General features: G+C 41.6%; 1 protein-coding gene across 1 annotated transcript in view; it reads left to right on the top strand.

Annotated features, from left to right (window-relative positions):
* The window catches only part of LOC139286364 (cytosolic carboxypeptidase 4-like), a 149,651-nt gene that overhangs the window by 88,569 nt on the left and 35,692 nt on the right, over positions 1-25,390 (top strand). Inside the window, exons 21-22 of the mRNA XM_070907120.1 lie at positions 7,539-7,719; positions 23,912-24,041. Of these exons, the coding sequence (XP_070763221.1) occupies positions 7,539-7,719; positions 23,912-24,041 (311 nt within the window). The remainder of the gene's footprint in view (positions 1-7,538; positions 7,720-23,911; positions 24,042-25,390) is intronic.

Genomic DNA, 25,390 nt, shown 5'->3' with positions numbered 1-25,390 from the left:
ACGAATATTTTGGAGACCGCGAGGTGGTGAACTGAAGCCAGACTGTACAATGATGCCTCTCACACATTTAATTTAATTTAATATCAAACCTTAGTTATAGATCCACGTTATCATAAACATTCAAACCAGCAGTGTTATTTGTAATTATGCTTAAAGTGAGCCATAACTACGTGGTATACCTCAGATCATGTGTAATGATCCTAATAGTCCTACAATTGAATACAAATACAAGAGTAGGTGAACACTGGCATTTGCATTGTTACTCTCCAACAGCATTACATGTAAAATACAGCATTGAAACAGTAAACCAAATATTAATCAATGCTCTCCTAAATATTCTGTTAGGGTAACTCACAAACTCACCATAACTAGCTGTTGCTGAAAAACACTTAACAAATACATTATTCATTGAACCTCACTTCAGTACAGTAATAGCAGCAAACACAAACAAAGCATAACAGCTACACATTCCAACAGCAGTTGTCATTGTATTTTACTCTGACAGTACAACTACCCAGACGACGACGGGTTGGTTTTTAGTAATGAATGCTAGCTAGGTTAGTTACGCTGTCCTGTAAATAACCGCCATAAGTTACTTCGTGGAACAAACCAAACTGAAATACACGTACATATTCTTACCAAACAAACAAATAAACATTAATATGAGGGACTCATACCTGAAAAGGGGTATATGTGAATAAAAGCTGCACGGACACAAACTTTCCTCATATCATGTGTAATGACTGAAAGGAGGAAATGAGGCGTCTCTTAAGGCAGCTCAACAGCTCTACACTCCCCCTGCTGGAGCCCTTTGGTAACTACTCCTACTTTTACTACTGCTGGTGTTGACTTTATGAGCTTAAAACATAAGAAAACACAGAAATATTGTACTACTACTCCTGCAGTAAACATTATAACCATAAAATATGATCTGACTTTCTGGTAATGTACATTATTCCATCCATCACACATATCATCAAGTACGATTTGAGTTGTTCTGTAGTTTTTGTGTGTAAAATGGCTGCAATGAACAGACTGTGCTGTCAGGAGACACCACCGTTGCTCCACACACAGTCACTCTGCCTTCTCCAGTCATTTCACCTGGCACATTTTCACCTCCTGCACATGGACTGCCATGATTTACCACAATGTACCATTGATCAGCAGGCTCATTTATATGCATCAATATTCATTGGTGCTTTGCATTGATCCACGTGCGCACATTTCCAGGTGGAATGTGATTCATAAATGGAACACTGCCTGCAGGTGAGCGTATGCACAATGTTATAAGTCTGATTTATTTTTTGGCGCACGCCATTTTTGGCTTTTGTGCGCACATACACTTGTAGTCTGGATCCTACACACTGTAAATGAGACCCCTGGTCGGTTCATTCATCAAAGTATGGGGTTCATTAAGACAATCGCTTGGAGAGCATGAGAGTCTGTGTCTCAGCCATCTGCTGAGCGCAGGGAGGATGTTGTAATTTTAGGGTGAAGAAAACAGCACGGTCACGTAGAAACAAGTAGAAAGAGCACAGAGAGAGTACAGAACTGAAACCTTCTCTCACAGTCCAAACATTTGACTCCCTCATTACCCTATCTTTATGGGTTTATAAAACGACTCTGTGAGGCTCTGTGTTTTTCTTAAAGATATGATATACAGTATGTTCTCATATGCTCTCATGAGTAGTCAGTAAACCCTTCCTGACTGTTCCTGAGCAGACTGTTCTTTACAGAGCCCTCCAGAGGTCAAATACTGATACTGGAAAATCATGCTCAGAGATTGCTAATCTGAACACACGGATTGATAATCTGTGTCATTCAGACTGTATATAAAGATGGACGTCATGACAGAAGTGAAGCCAAAACATCTCGATCGCCGTCATAAACCCTGCCCGCTCCATGTTGGCGGATGTGACGTGTGACATGTGACGGCTCCAGCCTAACCTGTCAATACCTAATATTCAATTCAATTCAATTTCAATTCAATTTTATTCATATAGCGCCAAATCACAACAAAGTCATCTCATGACACTTTACAAAATAGAGCAGGTCTAGACCGACTCTTTATAATGTTATTACAGAGACCCAACAGTTCCCACCATGAGCAAGCACTTTGGCGACAGTGGCAAGGAAAAACTTCCTTGGCAGAAACCTCGAGCAGAACCCGACTCTAGGTGGGCGGTCATCTGCTTTGACCGGTTGGGTTTGAGAGAGAGAGAGAGAGAGAGAGAGACAGAAACAGAGAGATAGACGTAGAGACACAGATAGACAGACAGACAGACAGACAGACAGGTAGGCAAAAATGTATGGCAGCACTAACAGTAGAAATAGCTGTAATATTAGCTGAGATTAATAATAGCAGCTTTAATAGTAACAGAACTACAACTAAACATAATAACTGTAGTGATGAGAGTCAGGCAGGCCCATGGCGGCAGCAGCACCCAGGCGTACCAGGACCACGATCCACAGCGAGTCGACAAAGCACAAAGAAACTCCGGGGAAGAAATAAAGTTAGTAACATGCATTGGACTGTGATGAATGTGCAAAGATGAGGAGGGAGAGGAGGAAAGCTCAGTACATCATGGGAAGTCCCCCAGCAGTGTAGGCCTATAGCAGCATAACTAGGGGGCTGGTCCAGGCAGGCCTGAGCCAGCCCTTAACTATAAGCGTTATCAAAAAGCAAAGTTTTAAGCCTACTCTTAAAAGTAGAGAGTGTGTCTGCCTCCCGGACCCAAACTGGGAGCCGATTCCACAGGAGAGGAGCTTGATAGCTGAAGGCTCTGGCTCCTGTTCTGTTTTTGGAGACTCTAGGAACCACAAGCAGCCCTGCATTCTGGGAGCGGAGTGCTCTAGTGGGGTAATAGGGTACTATGAGCTCTTTAAGATATGATGGTGCCTGACCAGTAAGAGCTTTGTAGGTGAGGAGAAGGATTTTAAACTCTATTCTATATTTTACAGGGAGCCAGTGCAGAGAAGCTAATACAGGAGATATATGATCTCTTTTCCTGGTTCCTGTCAGTACACGTGCTGCAGCATTCTGGATCAGCTGGAGAGTCGTCAGGGACTTATTGGGACAGCCTGATAATAAGGAATTGCAATAATCCAGCCTAGACGTGACAAATGCATGGACTAATTTTTCTGCATCTGTTTGAGACAGGATCTTCCTGATTTTTGCAATGTTACGGAGGTGAAAGAAGGCAGTCCTTGAAGTTTGTTTTACGTGGGAGTTAAAGGACATGTCCTGATCAAAGACAACTCCGAGATTCCTCACGGTGGCGCTGGAGGCCAGGGCAATGCCATCTAGGGTAACAATATCCTTAGATACTGTGTTTCTGAGGTGTTCAGGGCGGAGAACAATAACTTCTGTCTTGTCTGAGTTCAACATCAGATAATTACAGGTCATCCAGGTCTTTATGTCCTTAAGGCATGCTTGAAGCTTGGCTAACTGATGAGGTTTTTCTGGCTTGATCGATAAATATAGCTGGGTATCATCCGCATAGCAATGAAAATGTATGGAGTGTTTTCTAATAATATCCCCTAAAGGAAGCATATATAAGGTGAATAGTATTGGTCCAAGCACAGAACCTTGTGGAACTCCATGACTGACTTTGGCGTACATGGAGGATTCATCGTTAACATGTACAAACTGAGATCGATCTGATAAATACGACTTAAACCAGCTTAGTGCGGTTCCTTTGATGCCAATTAAATGTTCCAGTCTCTGTAATAGGATATGATGGTCAATGGTGTCGAATGCAGCACTAAGATCTAACAAAACAAGTATAGAGACAAGTCCTTTGTCTGATGCAGTTAGAAGGTCATTTGTAACTTTCACCAGTGCTGTTTCTGTGCTATGATGAGCTCTGAAACCTGACTGAAAGTCCTCAAGCAACCTATTGTCATGTAGAAAGTCACACAGCTGATTGGCGACTGCTTTCTCAAGAATCTTGGCGAGAAAGGGAAGGTTAGATATAGGTCTATAGTTGGCTAAAACCTCTGGATCAAGAGTGGGCTTTTTAAGAAGAGGTTTAATTACAGCTACTTTAAAGGACTGTGGTACGTAGCCTGTTAATAAAGACAGATTGATCATGTCTAGTAAAGAAGTGCTGACTAAAGGTAAAACCTCTTTGAGCAGCCAGGTTGGGATGGGGTCTAAGAGACAAGTTGATGGCTTAGATGAAGAGATAGTTTTAGTAATTTGGTGAAGGTCAATGGGAGAAAAGCAATCTAAATATACATCAGGTTTTACAGCTATTTCTGAGATTCCTGTGTTTGAAGGTAAGGTACCACCTGAAGACAGGAGGTGATCAATTCTGTCTCTAATAGTTACAATTTTATCATTAAAGAAGCTCATGAAATCATTACTGCTGAGGGTTATAGGAATACATGGCTCAATAGAGCTGTGACTCTCTGTCAGCCTGGCTACAGTGCTGAAGAGAAACCTGGGGTTGTTCTTGTTCTCTTCTATTAATGTTGAGTAATAGGCTGCTCTGGCTTTACAGAGGGCCTTCCTATAAGTTTTAAGACTATCTTGCCAAATTAAACGTGATTCCTCTAGTTTGGTGGAGCGCCATTTCCTTTCAAGTTTCTGCACTGTTTGCTTTAATTTGCGGGTTTGGGTGTTATACCATGGAGCTGACTTTCTTTGTTTTATTATCTTCTTTTTAAGAGGGGCAATAGAGTCAAGTGTCAATCGCATTGAGCCTGCAGCACTGTCAACAAGATTGTCCATTTGGGAGGGACTAAGGTTAGCAAAGGAGTCCTCAGTTGTATTGAGACATGGCATTGAATTTAATGCCGATGGAATCACTTCCTTAAATTTAGCTACAGCACTATCAGATAGATATCTGGTGTAGACTTTTTTGCCTAATGGCGTGTAGTCCAGTAATAGGAATTCAAAAGTTATTAAATAATGGTCCGATAACAAAGGATTCTGTGGAAAGACAGTTAGATGTTCAATTTCAAGTCCATATGTCAGAACCAGGTCGAGGGTGTGATTAAAACAGTGAGTGGGTTTCTGTACCCTCTGACAGAAGCCGATCGAATCCAACAAAGAGATAAATGCAGTACCAAGGCTATCCTTATCAACATCCACATGAATATTAAAATCCCCTACGATAATGACTTTGTCTGTTTTAAGGACTAAACCTGATAAAAACTCTGAGAATTCAGATAAGAATTCAGAGTATGGACCTGGAGCGCGATAGACTATAACGAATAAGACTGGCTTCAGGGTGTTAATAGTCACTGTTTTTTCCATGTCTGTCCCTGAAGGTAGCAGGGGAGCGCAGCAGCTAGCCTGATCTGGAGCACCTGGGCCAAGTGCTATAAAGGCCCAGCCCAGTTGGCATTCTCTCGCTCTCAGATCCGACCCACCTCCACCGGCATCTGCATGTTTCACCTTTATTTAGACTTTTGTTCTATTTTCATTCTACAACACCACACACCTCAACATGCACACACATCCACACCTACACCACTGATGCTACTGACTCACACACTTCACATTTGTTCACACAAGTTTATTTCATTGTCATCTGTGTCCATTTCTGAATTTGTCATGGCCTTGGAGCCAGGTTATGACAACACATCAAATACATTTTCACCAGACATGATTTCTGTCATTTTATGTAGTTCTTGTTCAAGTGTTTTAATTAGTTATTTGATGCGGGGTGAAATGTCATGATTGACAGCTGAGATTGACTGAGGTGTGCACGCAATTGGGTTGGACGGGTGTATGGGCGGGACCTTGCACTGTGGCTCCACCTGCCGCTCATGTGGTTTAGATAAAAGCTGTTGGTTTGTTTCTTGACCTGTCAGACTTTGGTATAGTGATGTCACCGTGTTCCCAGATCTCAGCAATTACCTTAATGAGTACAATGTTATTAATGATAGGAATGTTGGACAGATCTGAAAATAAGACCCAAATGAAACAAATAAACCTTTAAAGAAACCCATGCTGTTTGAGTTTGAGCCAGATCTCTGGGGGGAGCTTTGGAGACATATGCTGTGTCCCAATTCCAAACTGCATACTAATTCTGATCGGATTTTGAGTCTGTAGTCTTACCACTGTGGCACTGGTCAAAGCGGCAAAATAAAGTATCATTCAGTATGCCAACTAAAAGAACCTTGATTTTTGAGTGTGGTGTGGGTGGACACTATTCTCCCACAATGCAATGCACAAAGGAAGTGGTGGAACAGCTCACAGCTGGAAAAGTACAACGAATTCTGGATGGTGGGGACACAGCTCCAAGAAATCTCTGTCTCTGAAATGAGTTTACTTGGCAGTGACATTCTAAAGTCTCAATTTGATTGACATTCAACGGTGCATGTATGGTATCATTTCCTGTTAGTATAATAGGTAACGGTTAAGTATGTGGATTGATTGTAAAGTAACTGCAAACACAGTACATTATAAAAATTTGTTCATACTACAATAGCATGTAGTGTGGAATTTGGACACAGTCCAGTTTAAAAAGTTGTTGAAGCGGTACACATACTGTCTGCAGGCCAGTAGTGACATAGGATAACCATGAACCTGAACGTATGGTGTGGAACTGAACAGGTGGGACTGGGATCATACTGGTTTTACATCACAGTTTACAAACCATGCTGCTGTGCTTCAGAAGTTTGGAAGTATTTTGTGGCAGATAACCACTTGTTTCTTTTCATTTCGACATGACTGGAGTCATGGAGGAGTTGCGTTATCCATCACATTGAACATATGTTGAACTAATATCAACAGACTTTTAATATTAAAAATGATTAATTCAGATGTATTCACTTTGATGGATTGTTTTATTCAAAATTCTAGTAGAAAACATTTCTACAAATATCATCCTTTATGTTTTACATTATCAGACTCATTATCAGAGCTGCTACTTAAGCCCACAGTAATGTAATGTGATATAACCTGTATTTCCATCCAGGGTTATGTATATATTCTCCTTAAACATGTCTGAGTAGTTCTAAATGAAGCAGGACAGACCATTCTCTAGCCACATGTTGCTCATTCAGACACAACACCATTTTCCTAAGTGTCTCGGCAGAAGACTTCCTTGAGACTGTCCTTGAGCTCAAACAACCCTGACTGATCACACACTCTCCCATCTGTCGGCATGCTATCTGTTCACCATTCACATTGTAATCATTGACACTCAGAAATGTTAATTATGACCCTTGCACAACATTACAATTATCACTCATGACCGCTGATAGCCGACATAATTGGAAAACTGTCACTATCACTGACAGAGCTCAATAGACAAGATGTGATGGGTGTAGCGGACACAGTTATAATTACAAACCTGATCTGGATAATTGAATGATGCCTAGCTCTCAGAGAGCACAGGAAATGTAGACAGATAACGATATAGAGGCAGCTCTGTAGTGAGTGGTGATTGACAAGGTACCACTGAGTTTAGAAACTGTCCTGTTACTAAGCAAGATGCTGAAACTCTGTGAACTCTAATTTTCCACGTACTGTATATCATATCAACATGCAATCTGATAGATCTCAATCTGTCTCTGTCTAGGTAATCGTCCCTGTATCGTGCTCACGGGACGTGTCCATCCTGGTGAGTCCAATGCAAGCTGGGTGATGAAGGGCACATTGGAGTTTCTGTGCAGCAGTGACCCGGTGGCCCAGAGTCTGAGGGAGGCCTTTGTCTTCAAGATCATCCCCATGCTCAACCCAGATGGGGTCATCAATGGCACGTGAGTGGGAGGCATGAACCATGCTGGATGCAGGACCACACATTTAGATTAGATGCTGTTATGACAAAGTGCAGCAAAGATAGAATAAAATAATAATTGTTCCATTTGCATAAAACTGCGTGACAATAATATCTGACGAGATTAAATAGTTAGGTGTAAATTTGTAACCTACCTTTATTGGATAATATTTTCTTTTTTGAAAATGTGCCTCATCCGAGTTTCTGCAGGCAGCGAATGTGGATACAAGTCCACTAAGCTTACTGTGAGCAGTAAAGGTTTTATATTTGAAGGGTTTTGGGGAATTGCTGGCAGTAGTAATTGTAAATGTAATTAAAGTGAAGGCTCACTGAGGGTTTTAATGTTGCACCTTCTAGCCTTTCCTTTCAAAAAATTAGCGCTTTTAACAAGCACTCGAAGAGCCACTCCTAAAATACACCCTAACTCATGTGGATGTGGATGTAGAATATGTACATCATTGATGTTTGGCATCTGGGGTTGAGTGGGGAGTGACAATTAGGGCTGTAAAGTGATACTAACCATGAACCGGTCGATGGCCCGATTCTAAAGTTACAAATCGGTTGACTGAAGCTTTGATGCTAATTCTGCAAAGCGTCTCCATTCGTAAACAGTCAAAGGTCAATGCGAGACTCTCATGTCAGGAGAGTAAGCCTTGTTTATGCTCGCTCAAGTAGGCCTCCGTAGAATCAAATCTAAAGTTTGGAAGATGTTTGCATTTCATAAGAAGTAAGGAACATTGGACAAAAGTCTGGCCATTTGTGAGGTCTGTAGAACAGTGATTAAGTACCGTGGAAGGACGACATATCTCAACACTCACCTGGTGAGATGGCACGGTGAAACTTATGCGATTTAAGGAGTGACCCTGTTAACTGGCGACTTTCAGCCGAATGCGTCTGTTGTTGTCGTAGTTATGACAGCTGTTGAAAAGAGCAAGATAATACGTAGCTGTCCTCATAGATGCCTTTGTTTAGTTTTTCATTAAAACATCTATCTATTTGATTAGTCTTTGGAGTCTTGTTTGAGGAAACATGTCACGTAAGCTACTAACACACATTTTGAACATTGCTTGTTGTTACAGAATTTGTTGTCAGTCTGTTTGAGCAACAGAAATACTCGGGATTCCTTAGCCTTTTATGAAATATACAGTATGTATTTGAAGGTAAGCAATGCTACTTTTAGAGAATTGGCTTATTTTAATTTATAATGGAAAATGAATGCCGTGTGCATCACGGATTACATCAACTTCTGTGTGGACTCCACTGTCCCAGCAAGGACTGTCCATTGTGACTCAAATAACAAGCCATGGGTGAAAAAGGACATCAAGGCCATCCTAAATAAAAAGAAGAGAGCCTTCAGAGCTGGCAACAGGGAGGAGGTGAGAACGATCCAGGGGGAACTGAAGGTAAAGATCAGGGAGGCCAAGGAGAAGTACAGGAGGAAGCTGAAGTGGAAACTCCAGCAGAACAACATCAGAGAGGTCTGGAGTGGAATGAGGACCATCACGGGTTACAGGCCGACCAACAACAGAGGAGCTGAAGGCAGTGTGGACCGGGCCAACAAACTGAATCTGTTTTTCAACAGATTTGACTCTGTGGGCCCTGCTCACCCCCCCATGACTCTTCTGCTGTCTGCCTCCAACCTTCAACTATTCCACTCCCCCCTCCTCCTCCTGCTCCTCACATCCCCCCACCCCCCTGTGAGAGCTTTCCTCACACCTCGTTCCCCAGTCCCAAGGCTGACGGCACTCTTCAACCTGACGACACCACCCCTCCCCCGCCGGTCACCTCCACAATGTGCTTCACTGCTGACCATGTTAGGAGACAGCTGATGAGACTCCACTCAAGCAAGGCTGCAGGCCGTGATGGTGTCAGCCCCAGGGTGCTTAAAGCCTGTGCCCCCCAGCTATGTGGAGTATATCACCATGTCTTCAACATGAGCCTGAGTCTTCAGAGGGTCCCCGTGCTATGGAAGACATCCTGCTTCGTTCCTGTGCCGAAGACGCCGCGTCCCAGTGGCTCCAAGGACTACAGACCCGTGGCACTGACCTCCCACATCACGAAGACCCTGGAGAGACTCGTCCTGGAGCAGCCCCGACTTGGAGTTGAGGATGCCATCATCTACCTGCTCAACCGCGTCTACGCCCACCTGGATAAGCCGGCGAGCACTGTGAGAGTCATGTTTTTTGACTTCTCCAGTGCGTTCAACACCATCCGTCCGGCTCTACTGGGTGAGAAGCTGACGGAGATGCAGGTGGATGCCCCCCTCGTGTCCTGGATTGTCAACTACTGGCAGACCACAGTATGTGCACTTACAACACTGTGTGTCAGACAGAGTGGTCAGCAACACCGGGGCTCTGCAGGGGACTGTCCTCTCTCCCTTCCTCTTCACCGTCTACACCACGGACTTCAGCTACTGCACAGAGACCTGCCATCTTCAGAAGTTTTCTGATGACTCAGCAATAGTTGGATGTATCAGTAAGGGTGATGAGGAGGAGTACAGGGCTGCTGTGGACAACTTTGTCGCATGGTGCGAGCTCAACCACCTGCAGCTCAACGTGACAAAGACAAAGGAACTGACTGTTGATCTGAGGAGGACCAAGGCACCGATGACCCCTGTTTCCAGGGGGTCAGTGTGGACATTGTAGAGGATTACAAGTACCTGGGAGTCCACATAGACAATAAACTGGACTGGGTAAAGAACACTAATGCCATCTACAGGAAGGGCCAGAGCCGTCTCTATTTTCTGAGGCGGCTGAGGTCCTTCAACATCTGCCGGACTATGCTGAGGATGTTTTATGAGTCTGTGGTGGCCAGTGCTATCCTCTATGCTGTTGCATGCTGGGGCAGCAGGCTGAGGGTGGCGGACTCCAACAGACTCAACAAACTGATCCGCAAGGCCAGTGACGTTGTGGGGGTGGAGCTGGACTCTCTGACGGTGGTGTCAGAGAGGAGGATGCTGTCTAAGCTGCGGGGCATTTTGGACAATGTTTGACATCCTCTCCATGACGTGCTGGTCAGACACAAGAGCAGCTTCAGTGGGAGACTCATTCCTCCCAAATGTACAACAGAGCACCACAGGAAATCATTCCTGCCTGTGGCCATCAAACTGTTCAACTCCTCCCTCTGAGTGTCACTGACACTACTTCACCTGTTCATATACTACCTCATTATTTATTCTTTATTCTTTAAATGTGCCAGTGCAATACATATATGTCATACACAACAGTGCAATACATATATATATATATACATTGTTATTGTATATATTTTTTACTTTAATTTTCACTTAAATACTGTAAATGTGTATATTTTTATTTCTATTTCTTATTTCTATTTCTTATTTTTATATTTTGTACATACTTTAGCTCTAAACTTATGCTACTTTCTAATCTTGAATGGGAGCACTGGTACTGTACAATTTCCCCCCGGGGATCAATAAAGTATTTCTGATTCTGATTCTGATCGTATCGCATCAAATCGCACCAAATCATTCTGTATTAAAATGCATCGCCCCTGAATCGTATCGTAGGCCATGTATCTAGATATGTATTGCCTCGTCTTATGAGGGAGAGATGCACACCCCTAGTTCCCCCTCTAGGGAAAGGTAGTCAGAGCATACAGGTGGATGCTGGGAGGGGCTGTCAGGTGAGCAGTGTGGAATATCAGGCTAATTTTCTCTGTGTATCCACTGTGACCATGGGGAACCATTTGTTATTGCTGGAATTCCACTGTTCTCCCCTTTGCCCTGCGTTTGAAATACATTTTAGCATTGTCAACTTAATATGAAAGCTGCAAAAACTGCAGAACAGCATGAATACTTTAAGTAAACAGCGTGGTACTGTTTTTTTGGTGTCTTTTTAAAATCAATATTAGCGTTTTTGTCCTCATACAATAACAAAATGCGTCAATGCTTTCTAAAAGGACTCATGTGGTGCAGTAGAAGGCTGACATACCAGTAGTAGTTGTTCTGACGATTAGACAATTTAAACTATTTCATTAAGGAAAGACTGTGTCGGTTACAGAAACCAAATGTGACTGTTGAGATTAAGTCATACACTTTTACACCCATGCTATCCACCCTGATCTCCTCTCTAAGACTTTTCACAGGGGTATAAGAACACCACATTACTTCCTGCTTTGCTGCTGAATATAGCAAAACATATTATAGGTTGATTTAAGCTGTTGGAACCATCAATTGTCTAATTTTTCTAGTGAAGAAAGTCTCCCAAAATGATTCCAAATAAAATGCTGTAAAACAGTTTAATGCTCCAGAAAGATCTCGTATGTGAGTCTTATCTCTTATGTAAAAACTATATTTCTAACCCCAAGAACAACCTTTTGCCAACACAATACGAAATGTACTGCAAGTGCTTTGGATTCAATCATAAATGTTACTGAGCTCACATGTCAGCAGATCTATCTCCATGACAACTATGCAAAGAACTCCATCCATCATGTGATATGGTTGAAAAAAAGCTAGTAAGTAGACCTCAAGTTGGGATTGTTTTGTCAAAATGTGACTCTGTTTAAACAAAAAAAATCATGCAATGGCATTTGTAATTACCAAGTGATCACAAGTTTCCAACAGTTTTTGATTTAAAAACTAACTGACCTGAATGCCACTAAGTGATGCATCTTACAACATATGACATATGACAGAAAAAAATAATAAACCAATGATCAAATGAGTTGAACCATCACAGCTGTGCTCAGTCCAAACTCTGTTAATAAGCCAAGTCTTAAAACCTGAGAAGAAAGACAGACATTTGCGAGCAGAGGAAAGAAAAATAATTAAAAAATCTATCTTGTGTTATCTTTGAAAATTCATATTGGTAGATAATAGAATGATTGTAATAGTTGCAACAGAGGCATTCAAGACCCTGATATATAAAGAGAACAGATGAGGTCCAGTCAAATATTGTCACCAGTTAGGTCTAGCAAATTGTTGTGGGAGTGGACACAATCTGTCCTTGTTTCCCACATTGTGCAGCATAGCTCTGGGACCTCAGATCTAGACACTGAGAGACAGAGTTGGACAGATGATGTTGCTATGACAACCCTGCCAGCTCCAGGGATGTCATGTGTTGGCTGTCACACAGTCATGCAGACATGACAACAGCTGGATTGAACACTATGCTGGAACAGATTGTGTTTGGACATAGATTTTTAATTGAAATATCTGTGTTGACAATCTGTGTTACTGCAGATGGACGTCCTTTACTTTTCATTTTAGCTCATGGTGAGGCCCCTGTCACACTCTGGTTATCATGCACACAGTGGAGCACATTCAATACAATCACAGTTTACTACTACTATTGGCCTCTGAGAATCAGCTGTGGAGTTCTGAAGACTGCCTGAAATCCTGTGCTGACCAGCTGGCCCCCATCTTCACATAGATCTTCAACAGATCACTGGAGCTGTGTGAAGTCCCCTCCTGCTTCAAAAATCATCCTGGTCCCCAAGAAACCCTCTATCACAGGACTCAATTACTACAGGCCTGTCGCCCTCACATATGTGGTCATGTAATCTTTTGAGAGACTGGTGCTGGCTCACCTGAGGGATATCACAGGCCCCAAGGCCCCCGGCTGGACCCCCTGCATTCTTGTCAGGTCAGTGGATGATGCAGTCAGCATGGGACACCTCGACTCTCCAGGGACGTATGCAAGGATCCTGTTTACAGACTTCAGCTCAGCATTCAACACCATCATCCCAGGCATCCTTCACTCTAAACTCACCCAGCTCACTGTGCCGGCCCCCACCTGGCGGTGGATCACAAACCTCCTGACAGACAGGAGGCAATAGGTTGGGGAACATCCCATCCAGCACACAGACAATCAGCACTGGCGCCCCCCAGGGATGTGTTCTCTCCCTACTGCTCTTCTCGGGTTTCTGGGATCCACTATCTCCTATACTTAAAGTGTGCGTCTAACATCGACACAATCATCAAGAAGGCCCATCAGAGGATGTACTTCCTGTGCCAGCTTAACAAATTGCTTCATCAGCTGCTGATCCAATTTTACACCGCTATTATTATTAGTCTGTTCTCTGCACATCCATCACTGTCTGGTTTGGATCGGCCTCCAAACAGGACAGGAACAGACTACAAGTCAGGACTGCAGAAAAAGTCACTGGTGCTGACATGCCGTCCATTCAGGACTTCAGGAAACGGGCAGGAAACGTCACTGCAGACCCATCACACCCTGGACACAACCTGTTCCAGCTTCTGCCCTCTAGTTGGCGCTACAGAGCATTGTGCGCCAAAACAACCAGACCCAAGAACAGTTTCTACCCACGGGCCATCACTCTGACGAACAGTTAACACCTTCTTCCTGTAAATCGCTTGAAAGTGTGTGTAAGAGCAGAGTCAAATTCCTTCTATGTGTGCACATACTGGAAACCATAGGCGAAGTGTATGTTACGTGTAATGTTAGCACTGGGCATTAAAAAATATTGTCATTGAATGCATTCACCATGTTGTCATGTCTGTGTTATTGTACATAGAAGGTGAATGGGTAAGGTATGTAAAATCCAATACTATCACCAAACAGAACAATAAAATTGGACAAAGCTGTTGGTTATGGCAAACAAACTGTGTTCAATGTGTAGCTAATGTTAAAGGCTAAAACACTTAGTAATTGCTGGTCTGTGATAGGACAAGTCCGACGCCCATCCACCACCCTGACCTTCACACTTTTCCACCTCACTACATAAACCACATAACCACTACGTAATTCCTAGGACAACTGACTGGGAAAATGAACAGGGATAAGGATGACTTGACTGTCCCCAGAGTCCAGAAAAGGAACTTGATATTCCTGTTGTACCTTTATGGTGAATCCTTTGAGTATCAAACAATGAGAGGGACTTAACGGCCGGGCAACACATCCTGGGTGAGCGGGGCATTGCAGAACCTCTTGCTTTATATTTCAGCACCAATGTTCACAGGTTAGAGCAGCCACACAGCCTGTGTGAGCAGTGCGGCTGCAGCACGTGTCATCTAGAGATTCGGGGACTCGTCTATTTTTTCCATGTGATGCACACGGTTCTCAGAAAAAAGACAGTGAAAGTGATCTGTTGACAGTGATGTTGACATCACACATGCAACATTACACACAACAGATATACACATTTCACTACAGTTTCAATGTGTATATCTGTTGAATGCTAAAGTTATCAAATATGTTGTTTTCCCTTGAAATATAGCCCGATGTCCCTTTGGATTTTCACTACCTATTGTCTTTTCAGTTGCTGATCAATCAGGGAGCGGTGAAATGATAACAATTTGTCAGATTTCCTACGTTTACATGACTTTATATGACACAGCAGTGCGACATGATAACAGCATTTGAGCTTCCCACCCTGAGCGTGATGTCAGAGGAAAATGGCTGCCGTGTGAATATGGTCTATGCCAGGCCAGCAAGATACTGCACCATGCATATTTTGTAATTTGGACAACCAACCCTTTAACTGAGCAGTCATGCAGTGTCTAGACTGGACATCCTGTTTCAGCTGGAGATAAAAACAGTAAGACGACATGACATGAACCATATACCATCCAAATGTGTCCTTATGACCTGAAGCAGCCTGATTCATTTGTCTGTCTCTCTCGCTGAACATTCCTTTATTTTGCTTTCTGTGTGTGTGTGTGTGTGTGTGTGTGTGTGTGTGTGTGTGTGTGTGATGCAAGCCTTGCAACACAACTCTGACATTTCACAGGAATTAAGTTGGACACCACAGGGATTTACTCATGGTGCCGTCAGCTTTCTCTCCGTCTCTCTTTTCTCCTCTGACTTTCTTTCTTTCTTTCTCGGGTCAACTCTCAGAGCTTGAAATTGGTGTGAAACTGGAACAATATTGCCAAAGCATCAACACAGCTTTTTACTTCAAATCCCATTCCCTGTTGGTTTGTGTGTATTTTGGGCATATGAACCATTGATTCATTTTGTTGTGTGCCAAATAGGTTTGGGTTATAATTAGAACATACCGATTAGCACAGACAACTGCTCCTATTGTTTTGTCATACCTGTTAGGCTACAGTTATGTGTTTCAGTTTCACAAACTTAAGTGTCTCCTGCTAGTCTTAAATTGTGAAATTATGCTGGGAAAATATGAGAACAGAATAAAATCCATGCAGTTCTAAGTTCTATACAGCTGTAAATTTAGCTGTACAGTATGCTGCATTACCAGATTATTTTGTGCTCTTGGCCGCAGCTCAACGAGCTGAAAACACAACACTGACATATTATCACAGTTGTTATGGTGAACTTGTTAGCAAATAGTTATTTCCACATCCAGCATTTAGAGAGCAACATGATTCTTGTTGGAGTGGTGTTTGTCTCTGATCCAATATTCACCATCTTTTAGCTCTCTTTTGGTCTCTACCAGCTCCTGAGGGAAATATCTGGCTCTTTAGCTGCTAAATGCTCCACTATGTTCAGCAGCTAGTCTCTAACTGTGTCTGTCTGCTGTTTTGCTGCTGAGCAGGTAGTGTACAGTGGCTTTATGGTGTGTCACTGAAAGAGATCAGGCCGATGAGAGCAGAGTCTGCAGGCTGGAAAACGAAAAAAGCGCCATAGAGCTGAGGGGAGCTGCAGAGTTGGTGATAATACTCTGTGGGTTTGTAGCTAAGAGTGACACCTTTCACATTACACATAGTCATTTTATCCATTGTTAATATAAAAATACTGATTAGTGCAGCTTTAAGATGACAGTCCAGATAGAGCTGAATGGTTTGGATTAACATTACTGTCCTTACATCAGATTTGCATGTGCATGTGGAGATTGTTTGATTAAAGACAGCAGCGGGGTTAAGTCAATCAGACTTTTGTTAGAGCAGCAGCTTTTTGTTTCTGTTCTTGGTAAATAAATTGAAACACAGCAGGTCAGCTGTAAAATAGAGTGTTAGTTACCTCACTAGACTAGTGTTTCTCAAGTCCTGAGCCATAGACCAGATGAATAAAACACAGGAATGCATATGCCCTCGAGTGTACGCGTGGTTCTGTTTGATAAATCTCTCATAGGACATAGACATACCATAAACCAGTGGTTCCCAACCTGGAGTCCTCTTATTAATATCTGATGGCATTAGACAGGAAAGAAATGAGAAGTTACTCATCAGTTATTTGTTTCTTACAAGAAAAAGGTTACAGGATTACATCTTTGGTTACGTCTTTGGTTACATTAAAAAAAAAAAAAAAAAAAAGATTTTAAAGGGTCACAGCTGCAACAAGACGTTCATACCAACCATTAGCTCCTTCATTCATCAAATGTAATCAACCGATTTTACAAAGTGTTTCACTATAGAATGAAAAGAACAAAACACAGAAATAGAATGATGAAGCAATAAAAAAATAAAACGCCACAAGAAGACTCAATGAAAAAAATGAGGTAACTAAGAGCAGTTAAATGGCAAATTTAACTGTAAATAGCTAATAGCTGTGTAGACTACAAAGATCTCTTTTTAAATGGTTCTGTTTAGGCACACTCAATCAGAATCAGCTTTATATGTGTACACATACAAGGAATTTTTTCAGTGTTCTTCAGAAACAGACATGCAACTAAGAGCAGGACAACAAATCTGGACATAGGTAAACAAACATTTAGCTATAATGTACAGGTATAAATATGTAGAGAAAACAACAGTGTAGAAATGAAGCAGAGGAAGAAAGAACACTCTGGTGCAGTACAAGTCCTGAATGGAGGTCAGGTTGTCAGGCAATGATTTTTTTTTTTTTTTTTGCAATACAACACAGAGGCTGTCACACATATATACTGTATATGTGGCACACACATACACTCCTGGTTAAGGTTAGGGAAAGATGGTGGTTCAACACTAAAAACGTCCACATTGACATTTAATCAGAGCCAAAGTGCTAAACCACAAACAGGACCCAGTATGCCAACCCATTGCTACACTGACCGCCTCTCCACCATTGGCATGCCATACGACTTCATCACTTCTTTCACTGGAAAAATGTTGCCACTTGTACGGCCACAAAACATTTGGCTCAACCCTGTGATCAGCAACATAATCAAGAGGACGCCACACCCGAGGTTCAGCTAAAGCAAAAATTGTTTTATTTTACAAAAAGAAATTGCCACATGGTAACCAAAAACTATGGGAGTCTAGAAGCCTTGCCAAACATAACAAAGAGATGAGGGAAGTCTGGGTCAACCTCACAATGGGCCGTCGAACCCAGAGCTTCCATCCCTAAACTACAGAAAATGGGTAAAAACCATGAAAACTGGACTACCAGACCATCCTCAAAAGAACCAGACTCAAAACAAGGAGCAAAAAAAGGGGGTAGCATAGGGGTAGGAAATGGTGTTTTCATATTTCTTTTGCGTACTCGTCATTCATCCGTCTGGCCCCAAAGGGGTTGTCTGTGAAATGTGTTTGTTTATTTCTCAATATGCATGTGAGCAGACTGCAGACTATCTCAGGATAGTCTCAGGACCCGGATGTTTCCTGTGATTCACAGCAGTCAGTGTGACAGCGAGGGAAGGGAGTGCATGCCATACTCTCTGGTTTGAGTATTTTAGGTATTTTAGTATTTGAGTATTTTAGTTTTGAGTATTTTAGTATTTCTCTTTAAAGCTCTAAAGAGCCATGATATGTAACTCTAACAGGAACACTGATAGCACTTTATATATATATAATGAATATTATATCCTTCATGGTAGCATGAATGTATCTTCACTTGTATTCATATTTCTGTCAGAATGATTCAAACTCAAGTACAAAATAAACCTTGCCATCAATAAAATGCAACAGAAGCTAACAAATGACATAATACTAAAATATAGTACATGCTGCACAGGTAGATGATAATGTCACAGTTCATTTTGAACCCACATAAAGGCTGGATAAACACAGCGATTTAAACGCTGCCTGTTTACAGTTAAATGACAAATGAATGTGAGCTGTAGGTTGTGTTAAAGCTTGCAGAATAAAATATTATGTGGCAGCAGATTCTCAATGGCATTAATTGTTGATGGCCATGGTGTACACACACACACACACACGCCTGAGGGCAGGCAGCTGCAGTGCTGGAAAAATAACAGTTTACAAAGAGTTTTAACTGTGTTAGATCCCAGTGTTCCTCTGTGTCTGCTGCCCTGGGACACAGCTGAGGCTGGGAGGCCACGGCACAGGGCGAGAGACTTAGATGGAGAGAGGGTGAAGGAGATTAGAGCAAGACAGAGAGTGAAACTGAGGGGAAAAAAATGAAAGATGAGGGACGCGACGCAGAATCAATCAGCCTGGGACAGAAACAGAGAAGACAGACAAGAAACTGCTCTGAACTTGGTATCAGGAGAAATCAATAAAGCCTTAAAGGAATACACGCAGTTCTTGGCAGATTTTCCCATTGCACAAATTATCCATGAAGTCAGTGGTTCCCAACTGGTCCACGTCACGAAATGAAATCTAAAATAAACAAAGGTTCCCTAAACTGTTACAGATCGTTGTTCAAAAATAAATCTGTTTGGTTAAGTTTGGTTAGGTTTAGGCACAAACACAACTTGGATTGGTTCAAAATCAGGGTTAGGACTGCTGAAACCACCGATGCATGAAGGGGACAGTGAGGACAGTCTCAAACATGTTGTTTTTAGTAGAGCCCCTTAGACTGTATATAAAGATGGATTCATTCATCCAAAATATCCCGGATACGGACGCTGCCATCTTGATGTCATTTGGAGCCAGAGTCCCGCCCACACTCCTGCCCGACCCAATCACAAGCAGTCTCAGCTGTCAATCATATCGTCTCACCCCCATTTTATAGCATCAAATAACTAATTAAAACCAAACTTATCAGAAAAATGAACACTTGAAAAAACACCAGCGTGATAAGAACTACCTCAAATGACAGAAACCATCTTTGGGAAAAATGTATTTGACCTGGAGGTGGTGGGGCTTATGACCTAGGGGGCAATTGTGTTTTAGCTTCACTTTTGGGGAGCTGTCATGTCGTCCATCTATGTATGCAGTCTATGATACAGACAGTGATGACTCAGTGAAAGAGACTACAGCCATGCTAGCAGCTCTGTGGGACTGTACTTGGGTACACTAGTGCTTTGAGCTAATGCATCTTAGTTCAGTTTATTAGCGTGCTAACATTTGCTAATCAGCAGTAAGCATACAGTACAGCTGAGGCTGATGGGAATGTCATTAGTTTTATTTGGTCATAAACCAAAGACCTTGGGATTTATCCTCTGAGGACTATGAATGAGACTAAAAATAGAATAAATATTTCACTCAAAGCCACATCAAATCACATTGTCTACTTCTAGCATTATTCTTTTAAAACTGCAGCTAATTTAAAAATCTATAAACTAGACTATACATTCCTTTTTTGTTTTAAAATTCTTAATTGGAACAAACAGACATTTTTCTTGTAAATTCAGGGCAAAATAAGTGGTTACTAGATACTTCAGTCCTCGTGACTCAGCTGCTGCTTTCAGATGTTTTTCAAGGGGCTCCTCTTTTAGCTGCCTCCTCCAGCTTTTTCTCTGCCTGTGTTGCCTCTTACAGACAACTGTCACTGTAGTCTCGCATAGCCAGACCCATCTCCACACTTTGGAGAAAGGTCTGGCTCAACCTATCGTCGTTCTGGGATGGGGTTAAAAAACCCTATATATAAATATGAATATATATATGTATATATATTATCATTAACAATCACCACACTCTCATGTGACTACCACATTAGTCACACATGCACACACACGCACACACACAGCATTTCGGCATGGAAACTGTCACACACACTTAAGTAATATAAATGTAACACACACATTACTGACTCTTCCGCCGTCAAAACAATATTGAATAAATGCACATTGCTGCCTAATCCACATTAGGGACAACAGACACACGAAACAAACAATTCAAATGCTACACAAACAAACACTCTCTGATTTACTAATCTTCTTCTTACTTCTCTTGAAAGCCTCTTCTTTGCACAGGAAACAGCAAGAAAACAGTCGGTGAACACAGCATCTGAGCTTAACAGACCAGCGTAGCAAAAAAGAACGGTCTTCTTCTATTTTGATTCGGAAAATCAATTTACATATCATAGCGTTGTGATGCATTTTACTATGCCAATTGGCGACCCTGAGTTTGGGAAAGACTGGTGAGTCAGACTACTGTCACTGTAAACTGTGTCCATTAACGAAGCTTCATTAACCTTAGCACAGCCAACAATAAGCTTTTTATGGTGATATGTAAGATAATGCAACGTGATATAACCAGTAATAAACTGTTTCTGTAGTACGGACATGTTTCATAGTAGAAATTATAGAATCACTGAACATTTTTCCAACTCTTAATGCACACCACACACACAGTCAGAACACAAGATCCTACAACCAGCCCCATAACCTTATTCTTTGGCAAATATACAAACCTGCCTTAACTGCTGAGTAAATCACCTACATTGTGACAAAAACAGCAACATGCGTTCATTCATGCACAAAGACAGAAGACAGGAGGAAGGAAATGATGGCCAGAACAGAAGGCAGTGATTTCATCACTCATTCAGTGGTAGCTTAGTTTTCAACCAGAATCACCCAATCATACAGTAGAATAACAGCAGCAGTGACAACAACAACATTAGTAATAATATTATTTGTAATTGTGTATTTGTCAATCAAGAAAACACTATGTGCATTTTTTAGTCTTTTTGACATGTATCACCCCAGTTAGGGACAGCCCCAAAGTGGATACAAGCTTTCATGAGATTGATGCAGCTGCACAGGTTGCCATAAGTTGACCAACTTTAAAATCAACATATTGTGGAAAAACGTCTGCCACAGCTTCGTCTGTGGTGGGACCGTGAACTGTCTGTCACGTTACAGCCACAGTTCGTCATTATCTTGAGTACCATTCCATTTTATGTTGTGTTTCGCATTGCTCTAGAACAGTTCTCTGTGGTGTTTTGCTATCCTGTATATTCAAACCTAAACTAAAGAGCATTACCTAAACCCTGCTCTGTCATTTCACTAAAAGGTGATTTGAGGAGAAAGTCCTGATTGCAGATGTAGTAGTTGTAGATGAATTAACTGAAGTCCCTGCCAAAACAAGGGGAATTGTAAAAGTGAATGTTGTTTCCCTTTAAGGACTCTTTACTTTATTGGTTAATTGCCCAGGTGTTCATCTCTTGTGTGGGAGTCATTAATTTAACTTCACGCACTTGGTTTGAATAGTTTTACAGCTTATTTGCTTTGATTGATCACTCTTAGATCAGCTCAGTCAAGCTGCCAACTGACACACATAATACACTACCAAATAAGATTAACACACACACACACACACACACACACACACACACACACACACATATATGCATATATATAATTATTTGTGTGTGCATGTACCCATAGAAATGTGTTTGTCATCTTTTCCAGTTTGGTAGTGTGTCTGCCATTTAAAAGTGCAGTGAGCAAGCTATATGTGGCTCTGGATGTGAGCAGAGAGAATTGAGACTTTTTATGCTGCCCCGCTCTCCCACCCTCCCCCAAGGAGAAGATAGCTTTGGCAGGCTGATACATTACACACACACGCACACACACGCTCACACATGCTCACACACAATTTCAATGCAAGCAGAATGCTGTTTCACATGATTAGTCAGACTCTCTGAGGAGGAAGATTGGGGATGCTCTGTCACGCATCACATACACTCACACAGGTGTCCACCCTTCTGAAATACATTTATCACTGTAGTAGAGCATTGGGGTCTTGCCCAGGAACCCCATTTTGAAAGGGAGTGCAAACCCTGGGTCTCCCCATTGGTCTCATGTATTGCAGTCCTGTCTGGCTGCTATGTGTTATGATTAACACATTAACGAGGACATTGTCTCTGTGTTTTCTGCATTCTTTGTGGTGGGCTGTGTGGAGATGGTCCCTCTGTCCGTCCATTCAGCACTTTGCTACAGAGCAAGATATCCACAACATCCATAGTCCCCAAAGGATGATACCTTTCTCCTACACCACCATCACAAAGAAAGGTTTTCTTGTCCAACGCTTTGTTCAATGAGAAGGGATCCCTAAATCTAATGGCTGGATTCCCATTAAATATCTCTAGATAATAAAGCCCTTTCAGTTTGCACACTATGAGGTTTCATCTAATGCCACTCTCGGGTTAAGATGCCAATTGTCTAAGAAATATGTTATGTTATGTATATGTTATATTTAGCTCCATTACCAGTAGGGATGTGCCGATCCAATTCACAGTAACACTTGCACTTTTACATATACTTCAACCCCAGAGGTTACATGTGAAAGAAACTTTAGAGCTTGCACTGTTTCGACCCTTAGATATATATTTTTTTCAATGCAGCTAACTTGATATCAGGTGAAATTGCCTCGAGTTTCAGTTGTGGGTGCCTTAAGATGCCATGTGTACCATAACTGAGTCATGTTGTGGGCTTTGTATTTCTTCCTTTAGGGGAGTAGAGTTGTTAGTTTTTAGATTTGTTAGTTAAGAGAGGAAAAAGGTATCGGATTGGTATCGGTATCGTTTTATAGGAGTCACTGAATATTTTCTATGTGCACAAGGGGTTGGTCTGTAGAGCAAGTTGGAGGACTTCACCAACTGAAGGGAAGTAGAAGGATTCACTAAATATACATATTCCTCTCAATCACAGATACTGTACGTGCACCATGCTGCACTGTAAGCCAATGCAGTCACACCCCAACTGTGATTTTATATGGCAGGAAGGGAATAGGAAAAAGGCGGTGCTTACCTTGATGGCATTTTGGAGGTTAGAGGTCCTTCAAACTGCAATAAACGGCTCTTACCTGACTAAAAACTCCAATCAACGCTCCATCTTCCCATCCTGAAAAGCGCTATATAAGTTAAAATTAGAATTAAAGTGTTCAAACGGTTGGCTAACCTTAACATAACATTTAAGGCATGTCACTGACCATGATTTTTTTATACAGTCTCATTATATTCAGTGGTTGTCTTTATTGAGTGTACTTTGCATGGCACTTCCTTCTCTGTTATTGGAACCTTCCAGTTGCTGGAGGGTTTTGCACCAAAAAGTACCCACTGTCAGCTCATCTGGATTGTGTTTGTAGCAAACCTACAGCCCAGAAAAGCAAGTGACGCATCATACCCTAAAAAACAAACTTTTACTAAAAAATGATCTTCTTCTGTGTGTCTCCTCAGGAATCGCTGTGATCTGAACAGCGAGGATCTGAACCGGCAATGGTGTAAACCAGACCCTGTCCTCAGTCCAACCATCTACCACACCAAGGGCTTCCTCTACTACCTCAACAGTATAGGACGAACTCCGCTGGTGAGATGCATATGCTCTCCTCTAACTTGTTAGCTTTATGTATTAACTTTATCTTTTACCTTTTTAAGTTGTAGATCAGAAAATGTTCAAAAACAAGACTAAAAGTCTAAAAGTCAGACCCAGTCTTTCTTTCCATCTAATTCTAATCTGAGCCTATCCCAGCAATCACTCTGTTGTTTCCTGATTTTTTTTATATCACAGAATGAATGAGAATAGAGTAGGTTTTCAAATCAATGGGAATCTAATTAACAGCAAAATGAATGCCAGATTATTTCAATTTTCCCTCACAATACCTGCAGCCCATTGTTTAGCAAACAAAGCTGAAAGGTGTGAGAATGTGTGCTGTGTGAGCTTGTGTGGCAGTGCATACGTGCATGGTGTAAGCACCGTTTGTGTGTTTGCATGTGTCTCGCTGAAACTGAAATGTAATATAATTAGGATTTAATGAGAAAGCCCTATAATGAATTGACCTTGATTGTCTCATTTAATTGTTCTAAATTACAGTGGCGAGGTTGAGGCTAATTCACATAATTAATTGCCAACTGTTGCTGTAGACTAACATAGAGTGAAAAACACAAGCACTTTAAGATGGACTTGTTAACGTTTTCTCAACCAGAATATTTACATTTGAAAAAACATGCTGCTCAGAATGGCACAGCTTCAATCATAATGTCTGCCAAAAGTATCCCATAGGGGTCTGTGTATCTTTTGTTAATTTGATTTTCGTTTCAGAAACGGGAATTAAAACAAAAAAGGGGTCAAATTTTTTTGTTTTTCTGTGGGTGTCAAAAAAGGAAAATAACTGTGTGTTTTCCTGTTTTCATATAGAAATGTTACACTACCATATCAGAGGCATACATTTATAGTATTTTGAGGAAAACTATCCTACGCGGGTCATAACCACAAGAACAAATAAATGTGTAATTTTAAAAAACACATATTTAACTTTTTTACATGCCTACAAATCTACCCACTTCGGAGGTTTTTTTTGGTAAAGCAAGTTGATGTAGCTATGATCCATGGAAGGGGCTATGTGATCATAAGTCCATCAGTCTTTTTTTAATAGCCCACTATTACAAAATTAAATGACACAACAGCACGATTGGAAGCCTGTTCATATTCTGCATGAAAACAGTTAAGGCATAAGCTAAACTAATTAAATAAATAACTGGGCTTACTAGTTAATCAAAACAACTTGACTTCAACCCAGCATAATTCAGTGGGAAAGTTCAAGCTTCACCTCCAAGTCGCTGTCTATGGCTGCTACATCCTCTGCCGTTGTGCCAGATGCTGATGGGCCAGTCCTTTTACGGTAGAGGTTTGATGCTGTCAAGGAGTGCAGCATAGTG

This window comes from Enoplosus armatus, chromosome 6 (assembly GCF_043641665.1).
Source record: "Enoplosus armatus isolate fEnoArm2 chromosome 6, fEnoArm2.hap1, whole genome shotgun sequence".
Lineage (NCBI taxonomy): Eukaryota > Metazoa > Chordata > Actinopteri > Centrarchiformes > Enoplosidae > Enoplosus > Enoplosus armatus.
The sequence above is the reverse complement of the archived record's forward strand: the minus strand, read 5'-3'. Positions and strand labels throughout refer to the sequence as shown.